The 17,113-nt window shown below is 39.8% G+C and overlaps 1 protein-coding gene across 12 annotated transcripts in view; it reads right to left on the minus strand.

The window, feature by feature from the left end:
* Window positions 1-904: 904 nt before the first annotated feature.
* L3MBTL3 (L3MBTL histone methyl-lysine binding protein 3) overlaps window positions 905-17,113 on the minus strand; it is a 106,828-nt gene continuing 90,619 nt past the window's right edge. For all 12 annotated transcript variants that reach the window (XM_044924241.2, XM_025294556.3, XM_025294558.3 and 9 more), the window contains 3 exons: window positions 6,903-7,072; window positions 6,625-6,687; window positions 905-2,746 (listed from right to left, as the gene is read on the minus strand). In XM_044924241.2, coding sequence (XP_044780176.1) covers window positions 2,603-2,746; window positions 6,625-6,687; window positions 6,903-7,072 — 377 coding nt within the window. In that variant the 3' untranslated portion in view covers window positions 905-2,602. The remainder of the gene's footprint in view (window positions 2,747-6,624; window positions 6,688-6,902; window positions 7,073-17,113) is intronic.

Raw genomic sequence — 17,113 nt, forward strand, 5'->3', positions numbered from 1 at the left:
ACCTTTTTTTTAAGAGCCTTGAATGAAAGCCTCTCTTTGCTCCTTTGGGCTGAGGGTGGAGAGAAAGAAGTGGAGCTAGCTGCAGGTAAACTGCAGTGAAGTTTGGCTTTGAACATGACAGACATGAGCTGACCGTGAGGGCAGAGTCCCATAAAATTCATTGTTTCAGTGGTGTATCTATTTCCAATGTCCAGCATGGCCATGCCACTTGGCAAATATTCAATATTGCTTGACCAACCTAACCCTATTTTCTTTGGAGGCTGAATCCACTGAACCCAAAAGTTGCAAAATGGCAGCCTGGGATAATATGTTAACCTCCAGGCAGGACTCCTTTGGCTCATAGAGTATTTGTAAGTTTTTTAAAATGCCTTTTGATGGGAAGGTCCTGTCAAGGTCCACATTTCTCATCTCTCCCTTTTGTCTTACCTCAAACCTGCTTCTCTCATTTCAGGGACCTCCCTGTCACCATGGGCTCCCTATTTCCTCTGTTAAAACTCAGTCCATTCTTAGAGCATATCCCAGGGATGGAATGGTGAGAGCTTTCCACTTCTTTTGGTAGACTGTTCCACCCTAACAGGGATGCTTAATATCTTGCCTCGAACACAAACAACATGCTTCTCAGAATAAGTGGATGTTTTCAGTAAGATTTAAAGGCTCTTTTTTTCACAACACATGCTTTAAAAAAGAAGTCTTCAATGTGTGTGAAGCCTACTCGACCTAACAGTAACATTTTTAAATTTTTTTCTTCCTTTTTGTCACTCTTCACATCATCTGGGACATAGCTTGACAAACAGCTCTGAACCCTGCAGCTCCATTACACAGCTATCTAATGCCATATGTTTGATATTACTCCTGCTCTCATTCACCCCGTCTATTTTTAAGAATCATACATATGTAGAAAAGGTATCTGCAATTAAGATTTTATTTTATTCATGTCAGGTATAACAAGTGCAACTTGAATGTACAAACTCTGAACAAAACATAAAGAAAATAAAAACTAACAATGAAAAACTTTTTTTAAGCAGACTCATGCAAAGAAATGAAGGGGCCATGGCAGATGTCATGGGCCCTGTTTTACCTTGAACTACAACAAAAGCAAAGGACCACTACAGACTTCCAACAGGGTGTGTGGGGCAGGGCAGAGAGCAAGGGAATCCTACATGAGAAAAAATGAGAGCAACTACAGAGAAAGGTGAAACTTTCCCCAGAATTCAGACAACATGCTACAAACTTACTTTCTACTTTTAAAATAGTCCTTGGATAAATATCCAATCCTGGAAATAGAAGTTACATACATAGGCTGATAAAATAATTTACCTTTTGCGTTGGAAATGCATTCTTGCAAAAGAAACACTACCAGCTCTCAGTTTAAAGGGAATCAAGGGCTTTCGATTAAAGTGCATCTGTACACTTCTATACTGAGGCAAACACTTCTATGCAGAAAAGGGTCTCTCCAAAATGGAGCTTTAGGAAGTCACTTCCCCTGATTTGTGAGCATTTAGAATGTTTGCCTCAACTGGGGTTGCTCCCTCGAATCTTGCCTCTTCAGTAAAATCTATACACTCTCTCTTTAGCCAACACTGAAGAAAACCTTTGGGTTTGGAGGACACTGCAAGGTCTAAGACAGAGCTCTTTTGGGATTAGTGTTTACATCGACAGAACGATCCCTTCACCTCTGCAAAGCACCACAGTTATTTCAATGACAATTAGAGAAAAGCTCAATATAATCTCATAAATAGTTCAAGATCATACAAACAGCGCCCCCTTCAAATATAACTGTGTATTCCTTTGATATCACTGGAATCCTGTAAACACACGGCACCACAATGCATGAGACTGATGCCATTCAAATACATCACCTTATTTATGTTTATATATTTTATTTTTTTAATTCCATTATTTATATACACGTTTTTGGTAATTATAGTCAAGATGCTGGTGAAAGTAATTTGTTTAACATTTCATAATTGCGTGCAAAAGTAAAAACACTGATTTAAAGGAAGGTAATTTTTACAACTATTCAGCCTCAATGAATCAGGACAAGCAGTTGGGCAATATCATGACTTGCAAAGTTATACTTAGCATAATGTTGCAATTCAAAATATGGCACAGAATTAACAATACAGATAACAGTCCCACTGGCTACACTTAGCCAGGTTTTGACTAATTTGGTTTAAGTTGAAGTTTGATTATATAAAAAAGGTTCCTGAAAGTATTGAAAAAGAAACAGTGTACATGAAAGAGAATTCAACAATGTTTACAAAATGCCAAAAGTTCTTACTCTGCCCCCCCACTTTTTCCATAAATAATTAATGAAGTCCCCCTTCCCCCCACCCCCCCACCCTCAAAAAGATTTACAAAGATAAATTTAGCTCAGTGAACAGAACCGAAAGATGACTGTTGTTAGACAGTACCTGGTTAAAAGCTCAAGCACTTTTGTAAGAATTCATATATATTGTCTCTTGAGGAATATAAATAATCTGATAGCATTGCTCTTTAGATTTTTGGAGACTTCTCACTTAGAAGTTACAACTGTCTTTGTGCTTTGAGTAAAATATGAGCTTTAAAGCAGAAAGCTGATGGTATTCAAAATTCACCACCTTCAAAGTTCATTGTGAGAGTTCTTCTCCGCGGCTTTGAACATCAAGATAGAATTGAAAATTTTGAGCGCTGGGCCCAACTTAATGCTCATAATTTTCACAATGTCTGTTTGGGTCATAAGCAGAAATGCCTCTCCATCAATTTGCTAAAAGGAGAGGAAAAAAGACAAAAGATTGTGAGTTGATTGGACACAGCTTCGTGGGACATATTTGTGGTCGTGGGATATTCAAGGTTAAATTATCAGCTGTTTTCTACATGCAACACTAGAACAACACAGACAGGGAGTTCAGGTGTACAAACATTTCCTGATAAGTAGATCTTTCTTATATGTATGACCCCGTGGACTGTAGCCTACCAGGCTTCCTCTGTCCATGGGATTCTTGGGCAAGAATACTGGAGTGGGTTACCATTTCCTTCTCCAGGGGATCTTCCCGACCCAGGGATCAAACCCAGGTCTTCTGCATGGGAGGCAGACGCTTTAACCTCTGAGCCACCAGGGAAGCCCTAAACAAACCCTTGTGTCGAGGGCTGACTTTCAATAGATTGCAGCGAGGGAGCTGCTCTGCTATGTACGAAACCCTGACCCATATATGTAATAACACCCCCAAATAGGGACTGTGACCAAAGTCAAATTTATTCATCTGAAAAAATCAACCCACAGGAAAACGGATTTCTCACAAGCTGTTTTGATGTGCAGCCATAAGGATAACCTCAGGTGGAAAGAAGTAAATTAAGAAATGACTTTCTAAAAACAGTAATTACTGCGATATATTGCTGGGTTTACTTTTTGTTTATGCTTTCATAATGCATATAAACTGGTCTAACTCCAGATATTAAGTATCTTGCTAAAGGCCCAAAACTCTGAAGGAAGACTTGGAACTTGGGGTTCTTGCCTCCCGTTTTATTACTCTTTTCACTGTGTACTCGTGGTTCTCTTCCAATGTTTTAACTCCACAAATTACAGCAAACTGCTCTTTGAATGTCTTTCTCAGGGCGTAAAGGGATGAATATATTCATTCAACAAAAATTTATTAAGTACCCATTATATTTTAAATGGCCTTCCCAGGTGGTGCTAGTGGTAAAGAACCTGCCTGCCAATTCAGCAGCCACAAGAGACCTGGGTTTGACCCCTGGGTCGGGAAGATCCTGGAGGAGGACATGGCAAACTATTCCAGGATTCTTGCTTTGAGAATCCCCATGGATAGAGGAGCCTGGCGGGCTACAGTCCCTGTGGTCACAAATAGTCAGACACGACAGAGCACATATTCTAAGTATTATTCTTGGGCCTGGGCGTATAGCAGAGACTAAAACAGATAAAAACAAAATAAGCAAACAAAAACTCCTTGTACAGTTTACATTTTAGGAGTAGGAAGTAGACTATAAGAAAAACCATAACAAGCAAATTGGAATTAATAATTCTAAAAGGTGATTAGTGCCATGAGAAAACTGCTGGTTGAGGATGTAAGTGGGCAGTGGAGTCCGGGGTGGGAGGTGGCAGTCTGAAGGAGGACAGTTGGGATGGGACACTGAGAAGTGGAGTGAGCCATGTGAACACCCAGAGGAAGAGCATGCCGGACAGCCGGAGTGTGTCTGGATAATGCTAGGAACAGCAAGGAGGTCTGTGTGTGGAACAGTGTCAGCAGAGGGCAGAGGACAAAGAGGTCAGACAGTGAGAGAGGCGATGGAGTGTCAGACTGTAGCCCTGGTGAGGATCTTGGCTTTTACTCTGATTTAACTACCAGAAGGATTTGAATTGAGGAGAGACATGATCTGACTTAACGCTCTAGCAGAATCAGCCCAGCTATGCTGGAAATAAATTCTAGAAGGCAGAAGTAGAAGCAAGGTGGCTGGCTAGAAGTTACTGCTTTAATCCAACTGGCAGATGACAGTTACTCTGACCATAGAGGTTGTGGTGGAGAGAGAGCTGGAATCCTTATGCTTTTACAATACACCCAATAGGGTTTTTCAACTGATTATATGTGGAGTGTATAAGAGAAACAGAAGTCAAGGATGGTTTCAGGTAAGAGCCCACACCTGCACTGCAAATTTGCCTTTCAGAGATGAATTACAAGACTTTAGATTTGCTTTCTGGTTTTCATCTAGGACTCGAACCCCACGCCTGCGGACCTGGTGAGACATTTGAGAGCAAGGATCGTGTCCTATTGCTTCTGAATTAACCCTCTCACCAGAGCATCACATGTAGCAACATACACACGGCAGGCATTTAACAAGAGTTCACAGGATGAATGAAGAGCGGAATGAACGTATCAATGACACGTGAACAGAGAACATTCACTGCCTCATTCTTCAAAAGAAGGCTCTGCCTCAGGCTATCGGGTTGGTGCCTGAGGAGTGTCTCCAAAGATAATATGAAGAAAGAAGTTATTCAAAGAAATAACATATCATGTGAATTTGAACCTTAATTTAACTAAATAACAGAGCAATCTATACAGACTGTCTAGACATCAACAGAACCAAAAGTAGTGTTTATAAAATATATGTACTAGAAATTTATTTTTAAAACTGTTGCATCATTTTCAAAGGTTCTTTCAAAGAAAGAACAATGGCTCCCTGCAGGTATATAAGTCTGCTTAGGGATGGAAAATCGACTGAGAGCAACACAAAGACACTTAGGACTTGGGCCTTAAGAAGCTCAAAATCTGAGTAAATGCAAATTAAAGATCCTCTAGAAAGAAAACAACATTTCTGAAATAAGAACGTAAGTCAGAAAAAGGCTGATGAAAATCAGATCCTCGTGCGTGTTCACAGGCATTCACATACAGCATAAATGATAGCTAACAGTATATTGACACTGACGACTGGTGGCTGAATTCTGGGCAGTCCCGACACTCTTACTCTGTTGCAATGTTCTTAACAGAAAATGTGCCATTTTGAACAGTGGAGGCTAAACACAGGCACAAACAAGATAACTTACTACTGCGGAAAGCAGATGTGGGACAAAGACTTCTGAGATGACTCAGTCCTCACTGTACCTTCTGGGAGCCAAGATCACGTGATAATGGACTGTTCTGCTTGGAGGAGCTGACAGGCAAGTGGCTTATTTCTAAAGTTCTCTAGTGAAAAGAGTCTCCGGCTTCTAGTGTAGTTAGAAGTCGAATTTCTTTTTGTCCTAATGCTCACTAGAGGTGGTATCATTATTAATCATCCCTTACATTGAAGTTTTGGACAGACAGATGAAAAAAACTAATAAGATAAGCTTCCAACAGCTGCTGCTGCTAAGTCGCTTCAGTCATGTCCGACTCTGTGCGACCCCAAAGGCGGCAGCCCACCAGGCTCCCCCATCCCTGGGATTCTCCAGGCAAGAACTCTGGAATGGATTGCCATTTCCTTCTCCAATGCATGAAAATGAAAAGTGAAAATGAAGTCACTCAGTCATGTCTGACTCTTCGCGACACCATGGACTGCAGCCTACCAGGCTCCTCCGTCCATGGGATTTTCCAGGCAAGAGCACTGGAGTGGGTTGCCATTTCCTTCTCCACTTCCAATGGCAGATGTTAATAAATGTAATGCATGTCAGTTAGTATAAACAACATGAGAAATGTGTAAGATCGAAGGGATTGTTTTAGCAATAATGGTAATATTAATTATAAGCATCAAATGAAGTTAATCTTGGTGTTAAAATGACACTTGAAAATTAAATAACGGGAACTAGTTTCACTTTATTAAAAATGAAACGTTGCTTATTTCCTGCTTTGGTTTCTTTCTGTGCTATATACTATATAAATGTATGCTAGTAAGTTTTGTGTTTTTTTTAAAATAATGAGTTTAGTGCTACTGTTGTGGGGCATCATAAAATGGTACAAACATTTCCTTTACTCCTCATCTTACATGTTTTTATACAACTGATTAACACTGCTTGTTAGACAACTCAGTATCAATTTGTCATTTGCAACATAACCCATCTCTTCTCTCCTCTGCCAATTGAGAATATTTCACAATTCACTGCATTTCAGTGCTGTGTCCCCCATTAAGAAACATACTGCAATTCAGTTGAACACTTACTTCATCTTTAAATACCTTTCCATGTTCTTCACATCCAGGTAAGCTCTGTATGAATTCTGACACCTGTTAAAAAATAAGATCAAAATTCCAGTTCTGAAACAGAAGCCAGAATCTAACTGGTACAGGTTCCAAATATCCAACCTATGTTTTCATTGTTTCTCTCAGAATAATTTCTTCTTAGGAAAAAAAGACTAAGCCCCATACGCATTCATGTTGCCCTCTCCTTAAGCTGGTACTCCTATGTCAGGTCCCTGGCAGACAACGAAAGTAAAACCTACCTCATCCGTACTCCATTTAGAAACTTTACTGGCAGGAATGCCGGCCACCGTGGGGAGAAGCTTGCTCTGCTGCTCCCAGCGCAGGGGCAGACATGGAATTGGGGACTTAAAGGACAGAAAGACGGCCGACCGACGCTGCGCCTGCTGTACGCTGCTTTCTTCCCGGGCACCTGGTTGACAGAAACAATGTGAACTCACTCTCTGAAAAGTAGCAAAAAAAAAAGAAAAAGAAAAAAAATACCCCAATGCTATATGTCACCCCCAAACCACAAGTGGCAGGAATACCAGTAAAAGCATTGGTTCAACATTACATTCACTGAGTAATTACACTCTCTTCATTTTTACCGAAGGTCATCATAAGAAACAACCTAAAACTCAACTGACACGTTTGTCATATCGCCATTTCTGAAGACATGTACCATTACATCATTAAGTGTTGCCTTTTTAATGCTTCAGGGAAGAAATCTGCACCGGAGCTTTAGTGACAAAGAAAATAACTCCCAACCTAGGAAATTATAGTTGGTTCTCTTTTGCCTTTGGATGTCCTGGAAGTAAAAGGAAAGTATGCTCAAGTCCATCTACTGAGATTACCCTGTAGATACCATACCTGTTCTCTCCTTTTATCTCATCTCTGCTTTGTTCTTCCAATTTCTATTTACTAATTACACTGACTTTTTAAATAGCCACCTTATCTTTTTTGAAAATGGATATGAAATTATTGCAATAAAAATAAAACAGAAATGCAAACGCCTTTATCCAAACCGAGTTTTCTCCAATTCTTTTAAACAGCCTTTTTAATAAATGATTATTTGTCCTTGGGACTCTTGACAGAGTTTGTTAATTAATCATTATCTCCTAAGATCCTTCCGGAGAAGGCAATGGCACCCCACTCCAGTACTCTTGCCTGGAAAATCCCATGGACGGAGGAGCCTGGTAGGCTGCAGTCCATGGGGTCGCTTGGATGGAGGAGCCTGGTAGGCTGCAGTCCATGGGGTTGCTAGGAGTTGGACATGACTGAGCGACTTCACTTTCACTTTTCACTTTCATGCACTGGAGAAGGAAATGGCAACCCCCTCCAGTGTTCTTGCCTGGAGAATCCCAGGGACAGGGAGCCTGGTGGGGTGCCGTTTATGGGGTCGCACAGAATTGGACACGACTGAAGTGACTTAGCATAGCATAGCATAAGATCCTTCAGAAAAGAAATCTTTCCTGAAAACGACTTAACTCAAAGCCCTTCAGAAGAAAGGCACCTCCCTCATACTTAATTCTCCCGTCTACCCACCAGCTCAGCAAGAAACAGAAGTGGGCAGCACACCCAGAATCCCCTGCAATCATACCCCATGCCACAGAGAAACCACTGCCCCAACTTCTAACACCACTGCTTTTTGCCCTGGTTCTGAACTGCAGTTTGATGAAAATTCCATTTGGTATCTGGCTTTTTTCTCTCAACAGTTTGTGCAATTCATCCACGTTGCGGTACGTAGTTGTAGCTGACCTGCTCTTTGCTGTATGGGTTTTCATTGTTATTACTATTTCACAATTAATAGTCTGATGAACATGTGAGTTGTCTCTAAGTTTTGGCTATGACCAACAGTGCTGCTGTGAACACTCTTGTATGTATCTTTTTTTGAATATATGAATACCTTTCTGTTGCATATATACTGAAGAGTGGGGCTTTGTGGATATAGCATTTGTGTACTTTAAGCCTCAGCAAATTCTGCCAGTTTTCCAAAACAGCTGTACAGTACACACCAACTAATAGTGTAAAAGTGTTGCACATGTTCCATACTCTCAGCGACATGTGGTACTGTCTTTCTTGTTGTATTCATTTTAGTGAGTGTGTTGTGCCACACTTGTGGTTACAACTGTAATTGTCTGATAACAAACTTGACAATCTTTTTTTAAGTTGTTATAAAATGAGTTTATATATTCAAATTTTTTTTACCTATACATGTATCCATTCTCTCCCCAACTCCCCTCCCATCCAAGCTGCCACAAGACATTGAGCAGAGTTCCCTGAGCTATACAGTAGGTTCATTGGTTATCCATTTTAAATACAGCAGTGTGTACATGTTGATTCCAAACTCCATAACTATCCTTTCCTTTCTTCCTTCCCTGCTGATTAACATAAGGCTGTTCTCTAAGTCTGTGAGTCTGTTTTATTTTTTAAGTAAGTTCATTTGTATCATTTCTTTTTAGATTACGCATATAAGGGATGTCCTATGGTATTTTTCTTTCCCTGATTTCCTTCACACAGTATCTCTAGATCCATCTATGTTGCTACAAATGGCATTATTGTGTATGGTAAATATCATTCTTCCACATGGATTTCTAATTGCCCAAGCATGACTGAATGAAAAGAAATCCTTTCCCTGTTGTACTACAGTTCCAACTTTAAAATAAATATAAATGTGCTACTAAAGATTTCTGATTCTGTTCCACTGGTGTCTTTATACCCATCCACGGATTTTAGCAACCCCCATTTTATAAGTGTACTCATGTGTGTGATCTAAATCTTCTTCAAGATTGCCTTGACTATTCTCACCCCTTTGCACTGCGAATTTTAGGATGGGCTTGTTAAAAAAAATGCTAGGATTTAGACTAGAATTATCACTGAATACACATCAATTTGGTGAGAGACAACATCTTCACAATATCAAGTCTTCCAACCCCAGAACAAAGTATCTCTCTTCATTTCTCTGGATCTTCTTTAATATCCTTCTTCAATGTTCTACCATTGTCGTGTAGAGGCCTTGCATCTCTTTTGTTAAATTTATTCTCATGTACCTGAGGCTTTCTGTTGCTATTATAAGTGGTACAATATAAAATTTTATTTTTATTTGTCTATTTTTTTTGTCTGTGCTGGGTCTTCTTTGCTGCATGGCCTTGTTCTAGCTGCGGTATACAGGGCTGCTCTGTAATCGCAGTGCGCTCATGGGGTTCTCCAGGCAAGAATACTGGAGCGGGTTGCCATTCCCTTCTCCAGGGGATCTTCCCAACCCAGGCATCGAACCAAGGTCTCCTGCATTGCAGGCATATTCTTTACCATCTAAGCCACTGGACCTGCCTAGAAAGTTTATTTTTATTTCTTCTTCTTCTTTTTTTTTTTTGCTGCACTGGGTTTTCTTTGCTGCAGGGGCTTTCCTCTAGTTGCAGTGCGCAGGGCTACTCTGTAGGTGCAGTGTGCAGGCTTCACTGCAGTGGCTTCTCTAGTTTCGGATCATGGGCTCTACAGCACGTGTGCTTCAGTAGTTGTGGCTCAGGAGATCCAGAGCAGAGGCTCAACAGTTGTGGCAAACAGGCTTAGCTGCTCCACAGCATGTGGGATCTTCCTGGATCAGGGATCAAACCCATGTCTCCTGAATTGGCAGCCGAATTCTTTACCATGTTGTACTGTTGATCTTGAATAACTTTTCTCTTAAACTAGCCTACTCTAAATTTGAATTGCTCTGAATGTTAGAAAAGTCACTATGCTGAATTTGAAAAAAAAAAAAAAAAAAAAAAAAAATCTGTCTTATTGGAGCTAACATCCACTAGCCCTGGTTCTTCCTGAGTGAGCTTATATAGAAAACTGTTTCCCCGTGAAACATTTCAATTCTTCAAATATTTTATAAAAAACCCTACATGGTCCCTCTTTCCACATTTCATCCAGCAAATCTCACATAACTGGCTTTAAGGTTTTAGGTCCTCATCCTGTTCTACTGAAAATCTATTATGAGCCAAATCCCTTGAAATGCACAGAAACATGACTCCAGATTTTTATTTTAATATGTGATATACATTCAAATAAACGTGCACAGACTTTGGCTCAAGTAGCTGTCTCAGTGAGAACAGCAGGGAAGAGTAGGTCTGAATGTGTACAATGTGCTTCAGAGAACAAAGCCTTTAATTCTGCAAGACATTTCTGCCACCATCATTTTATAAGGGTCAGATTTCCTACCACTTTCCTCTCAAACTGCTTACCTACATGAAAAATATTACTTTTTAAGGAGTATTCTGTATTTCTTGACATTTCCCAAGATGAAAATTTACTAAAGGTATTCAAACTTTTTCTCCCCACTCTCTCACCCTAACCCTCCTTCCTTCCAGGGAAGAACACTAATTGAGTAACCAGCCCCCTAGAACACCTCTGACCAAGATAAGACTTTGGGAACAGACATTCTGTAAAGCAGAGCAACAAGATAGGTGGAACCTGATTTCTTTGATCCTATTGAGCACCATTAAATCCTGGAGCACCTACCTTTGAACTTCCTCCATGTGAGAGAGAAATAAACTGCTGTGTAAGCCATTTGTATGAATTTTGTATCACATACACACACACCCCTAATCCTAATCACTACTAAGGTTTACTGCAATAGCATTTATAATAGTGAGAGACAGGGAATAACTAGCTTAGCTATCCATTAGCGAGTGCTTCATTAAATAATGCTGCATCAATCCACAGAGGGAGTATTTGATATTATTTTATAATTAGTATAAATATTTATGTGAAAATGGCTGTAATGTTACATAGTCAAAACACTGCAGGCTACAAAATAGCTAATACAATATTTCAGATATTAAAAAATCCAAAATGCTGCCCAAAATTTAGAAAATGGTGTGTTAGAAGATAAAATCACAAGTAATTTTGATTTTCTGCTATTTGATTTCCTGTATTTTCTAATTATTCTACAATAAATGTTATCTTGACAATAATTATATAAAACCAGAGACGGATATTGAATAAGCTATTTATTATTACTAAAAAATCATACCAAAAAAAATATGAAAATCTTTCTTTCATGACCTAGAAAGCAATTTAACGCATTTTTGGAAATATAGTATTAAAACATCAGGGAGAGGGTGGGGAGATTTGGAGAATGGCATTGAAACATGTATAATATCATGTATGAAACGAGTCGCCAGTCCAGGTTTGATGCACGATACTGGATGCTTGGGGCTGGTGCACTGGGACGACCCAGAGGGAGGGTATGGGGAGGGAGGAGGGAGGAGGGTTCAGGATGGGGAACACATCTATACCTGTGGCGGATTCATTTCAATGTTTGGCAAAACTAATACAATATTGTAAAGTTTAAAAATAAAATAAAATTAAAAAAAAAAAAAAAACCAAACCTCAGTTGCTGAGCTTCCTTAATATTGGAAGCAAGAAAATATTAGATGGGAATAGTGTCAGAGAAATAACTTTGTGGATCTTTGTATGGTTTTACCGCTACTTCATCTCTCTAGACAATCAAATGAGGACTATTTTCTTTTGTTGATACTTCATGAATGGATAGTAAAGGCCTGCCTCTATCATTTACAACTACTTACACGGAAATCATTCACAGAGCAATAATTTACTCAGCATTTACAATGCAATTTGGAAGGCTACATTAATACAGTATATCCTTGTAGACTTCCTTGAAATGAAGTTTAATAAATAATGTGGTTATCCAAAGTAGAAATTTGCAAATACAAATGTCTGTCAATTCTGGCTGCAAATATAGGTATTAAAATTCTTGATTTGACTTCAGGGTAGGAAAAAGTGAAGTAGAAGATTAACTCTTGTGAGAAGACAGATCTGATAAAGGTGATCCTAAAGAAATATATCCTCCAATGTTTCACATAGAATCAAGACAATAAATCTTCAGAATAGAGACCACCTTCTAAACCAAACATGAAATCTCCTAGAAGAAAGAGATGTCCTCAGTATCACAGAACATGAGAACCTGCATTGTACAGGACTGTTCCCGTCAGGGGCCCAGAGAACCCCAGCAGAACCACAGGCAGCCCAAGTCCCAAAGAAAAGGCAAAGTACTCTTCACGCTCCCCGCTGCTTTCAGACTCAGACTCTATTCTGCTTCCTATTTCCAAGCCTGAATACTGCTAATCAGCAAGCCAACCATGACTTGCCACCTGTCCCGACTCATTCTCCTCCCTTTAAGCCAGTGACAGAAGTGAGACCACAATCTTCAAATGCTTTGTTTCATTTTTATTTTCAAAACAGCACTAGGAGGTAGCTATCCCAAAGACAAGAAAAACACACTGTCAGGGCAAAGCCCAAAGCCTCACCGTGAGCTAGTGGAAGCATCAGAGAGTGGCCCTGGATCGTCTGAGTCATGGTCAAGGGGGAGAGTTTAAGAGTCGGATAAAACTGGCTTCCCAGGTGGCACTAGTGGTAAAGAACTCGCGTGTCAATGCAGGAGACATGAGATACAGGTTTGATCCCTGGGTGGGGAAGATCCCCTGGTGGAGGGCATGGCAACCCACTCCAGTATTCTTACCTGGACAATTCCATGGACAGAGGAGCCTAGTGGGTTACAGTCCATGGGGTTGCAAAGAGTTGGACATGACTGAAGCAACTTAGCATGCACCCAAACCTGGATTTAAAACCCTGTTCTGTCACTAATCAGCTCTAAATTCTGGCTATCAGTGCAACTGAATTGTTGCAAGGATTACATGATATTTTAAAAAATGCTTATTCCACTATCTGACATATAGTAAAGGCTCAGCAAAAGGGGGAAATTATTCCTATCTTGAAAGAAAGGCAAAAAAAAAAAAAAAAAGAAAGAAAGGCATATAACTGAGAGTATATTGACTATAAAAAGGCAAAAATGAAAAGGAGTCAATGGCCCTTCTAAGTTAATATTCCATGAGTCTATAAAAAAATGCTCTTAATGTGAAAGGAAAAAGGCCAGAAGAAATGGGATACATCTGTCAACCAATCTTTTTAATGGAGTTACACACTGGTGACTAAATACAAGAAGGATGAACAATAACAGTGATTGGGTAGAATAAATGGATCACAACATCGAGGAATGTGGATAAACTTAGCTCCAAGATCCTACACTCAAGCATTAAAAATATTTGAGGATCATTTCAAGGTTAACAACCAAAATAAAAACCAACTGCTATGGAAGCAAAAAGCAAGCCTGATTTTTCAAGTAAGAATCTAGCACATTACAAAATATAATTCAACTCTCTCTGCCCATCAGCATCCATGAGAAAGAACGTTTGCAAAAGGGAAAGAAAATTACACGTTTCCCAGGAATACGAGAGTTTAAATTTTAAGGTCAATTTATAGGATCCTTTATTATGGGCCTTCCTACAATGGAGAAAGAGTTATTTTATCTTTCAGGTAAAGGAAATAGAAATCAGCAAATAGAGAAAGAAGAAAAATGTAATGAATCGTATTTAGTAAAGGTCTCCAAAGGTCAAATTCAGTAACACAGTGGGAATCATAAAAAAGTTGAAAAGGTTCATAATCACACATATTGTATGGAATTAAACTGAAATAACAGAAGAAACAAGGTAGGAAGCTTTTTATTAGGGGAAGTGTTTTTAAAAATCCATTTGCTCTAAGACTCCAAATAAAATAGCTCTCATGGGCTTACTGAGTCTTAAATCCTACTGACTATAAGGAATATAGGGTGGCTTGTTTTCAGTCTTGATGTTGTTTAGTTGCTAAATCGTATCCGACACTTTGCGACTCCATGGGCTGCAGCATGCCAGGCTTCCCTGTCCTTCACTATCTCTCAGAGTTTGCTCAAACTCATGTTATTGAGTCAGTAATGCCATCCAACCATTTCATCCTTTTTCATCCCCTCCTCCTGCCTTCAATCCTGCCCAGCATTAGGGTCTTTTCCAATGAGTCGGCGCATCACATCAGGGGGACAAAATATTGGAGCTTCATCTTCAGCATCAGTCCTTCCAAAGAATATTCAGAGTTGATTTCCTTTAGGATTGACTGGTTTGATCTCTTTGTTGTCTAAGGGACTCTCAAAAGTCTTCTCCGGCACCAAAAGTCGAAAGCATCAATTCTTTGGACCTCAGCCTTCTTTACGGTCCAACTCTCACATCCATACATGACTACTGGAGAAACCATAGCTGTGACTAGGCGGATCTTTTCAGTCTCCTCTATACTAAATAGTGAACAAATTGCAAGAGCATTTCTCTCCTGTCTCCTATGCTACCCCCTAACCAGGCTAGATCTGGAAAGGGCTGCTTCCACCCTGGGGAAGGGCATTGTGAATGAACACTATGGAGCATGTACTAAGCTCAGCATACCTACCTGACCCTCAAGCTCAGGTGTGAAAGAGGAATTCTACCATACCCAATGGGAGCATTGAGAGGTAAGTTTCTTCACAAAAAACGTGGGGAAACTTCTCTACACTCAAAAATGATTTAAAAAAAAATCAATATGAGGCCTTTGATAAAAAGTTACACAAAACATCGGGAAAGGAGCATTAAATTATCGACAGAAGAGTTTCTTGATTTTTAGTAAGGCACAAGGGAACATGACCTCTACAAGACAAAAACAGGCTATGAAAAGAAAAAAGAAAAAAAAACAAGCTAGTGCAAGAAATTAAAGGAAAATAAAACCACTATTAAAATTCATGTTAAAGGCAGTAAATAGCAGACTTGACAGAGCAAGAGTAAGATATTCCAATTTGAGATTTATGCTTAGAATATAAAAAAATGTGTAAGTTATTGAAATATTATAATGCTTCCACGTTGGATGGTAACAGGCCCCTCCACCCTCAGAAGTCAGGCACTTGAGGGACTTCCCTAAGATGTATACCACGGAGCCTCCAAACCGCTACAGCACTACAGCTGGTGTTTGTTTTAACTGTCCTGTGCGGTGTTGGCTGTCAAACCAACTGTTAAATATTTTGAATATCATCCTTTGGATCTAACCCAAGAATAATAGGTATTACCAGTCAAAAGCAGAGCCATCACTTTGCCAAACAAGGTCCATTATAGTCAAAGCTGTGCTTTCTCAGGTAGTCCTGTATGGATATGAGAATTGGACCATAAAGAAGGCTAAGCACCACAGAGTTAATGCTTTCAAATGCTGGAAAGACTTTTGAGAGTCCCCTGAACTGCAAGGAGATCAAACCAGTCAATCCTAAAGGAAATCATCCCTGAATATTCGTTGGAAGGACTGAGGCTAAAGCTGAAGCTCCAATACTTTGCCACCTGACGCAAAGAGCCGACTCACTGGAAAACATCCTGATGCAGGGAAAGACTGAAGACAATAGGAGTAGGAGGTGGCAAAGGATGAGATGGTTTGAAAGCATCACTGCCTCAATGGACATGAATATGAGCAAACTCTGGGAGATAGTGAAGGACAGGGGAGCCTGGCATGCTGCAGTTTGTGAGGTTGCAAGGAGTCTGACATGACTTAGCGAGTGAACAGCAACAATACCAAATAATAAAAATGATAACGGAAGGAAGTTTTCTGGATTAAAAAAAAAAAAAGCAAGCTCATGACATCTCAGGCAAAATAATGAAAGAAAATTGAATTTAGAAGTCAGATTCATTGTTTAAAACCAAAAGATTAGATTTAATTTGGCTGGCCTAACTCCACATATGCGAAAGGATACTCTGTTTTTCATTTTTGTTTTATTTTTCTTATAGGAAAGTCAGAGCCCAAGTGTAGCAGATGTGTAGTATGAGCCAAGTGTAGCAGACGCTGCAGTGTGCCACCGAAATCACCCTTCAGAACCGAGACCTTTCATTTTCCTACCTTGTGACTGTTGATGCCTCACGGCTACCTCCCTCTCCAGAAACTGCCCTAAGCCAAAGGGAGGTTCCTTGCTCAAAGGGAGGTTCCTGCCCTTCTCAGCCAATATCCAAGGAGTAGTCAATGCAAAGATACAAAGGTGGGATTCTCCTGCCTAAATCTGAGATAATTCTCAAGATTCAACCAGAATTCCTTATGGGATCAACTGAGGCTTCTGCTGTAACTGCATTACAACTCAATTTCTCATTCTGCCCACTGCTGCTTCTCTCAACTCTCCCATTGGTATTGCTCCCGAGTAACCACTAACAAGACTTCTGCACACACCACTCTCAATGTCTGCTAACAGAGAGCCTCATCTGAGACACTAGGTCATGGCTCTGTACCTGAGAGGCAGAAGGACAGAAAGAACTAAACACATCCACACACTGACTAGGATCTGAGATATCCCCAACATCACCAAGATACCATAAGACCTCATTTTGTACTGAAGGTTCATGGGGTCCAGAGAAAGACAACCAACAAACTCTTATATGGTAAGGTCAGCAGGTGAAATTCAAATCTTTTCCAAACAGAATGAATCTGGAAAAAATTTCAAAAAAATTATAATCCAAAGCTAAGAAAGCAGTTAAATAAAAGCTAACTATGATAACAAGATTTTACTACAGAAAAAATTAATTTTATGAAAGTTTTACATAAAATGTTTCAA

This window comes from Bubalus bubalis, chromosome 10 (assembly GCF_019923935.1).
Source record: "Bubalus bubalis isolate 160015118507 breed Murrah chromosome 10, NDDB_SH_1, whole genome shotgun sequence".
In the NCBI taxonomy this organism is placed as follows: domain Eukaryota; kingdom Metazoa; phylum Chordata; class Mammalia; order Artiodactyla; family Bovidae; genus Bubalus; species Bubalus bubalis.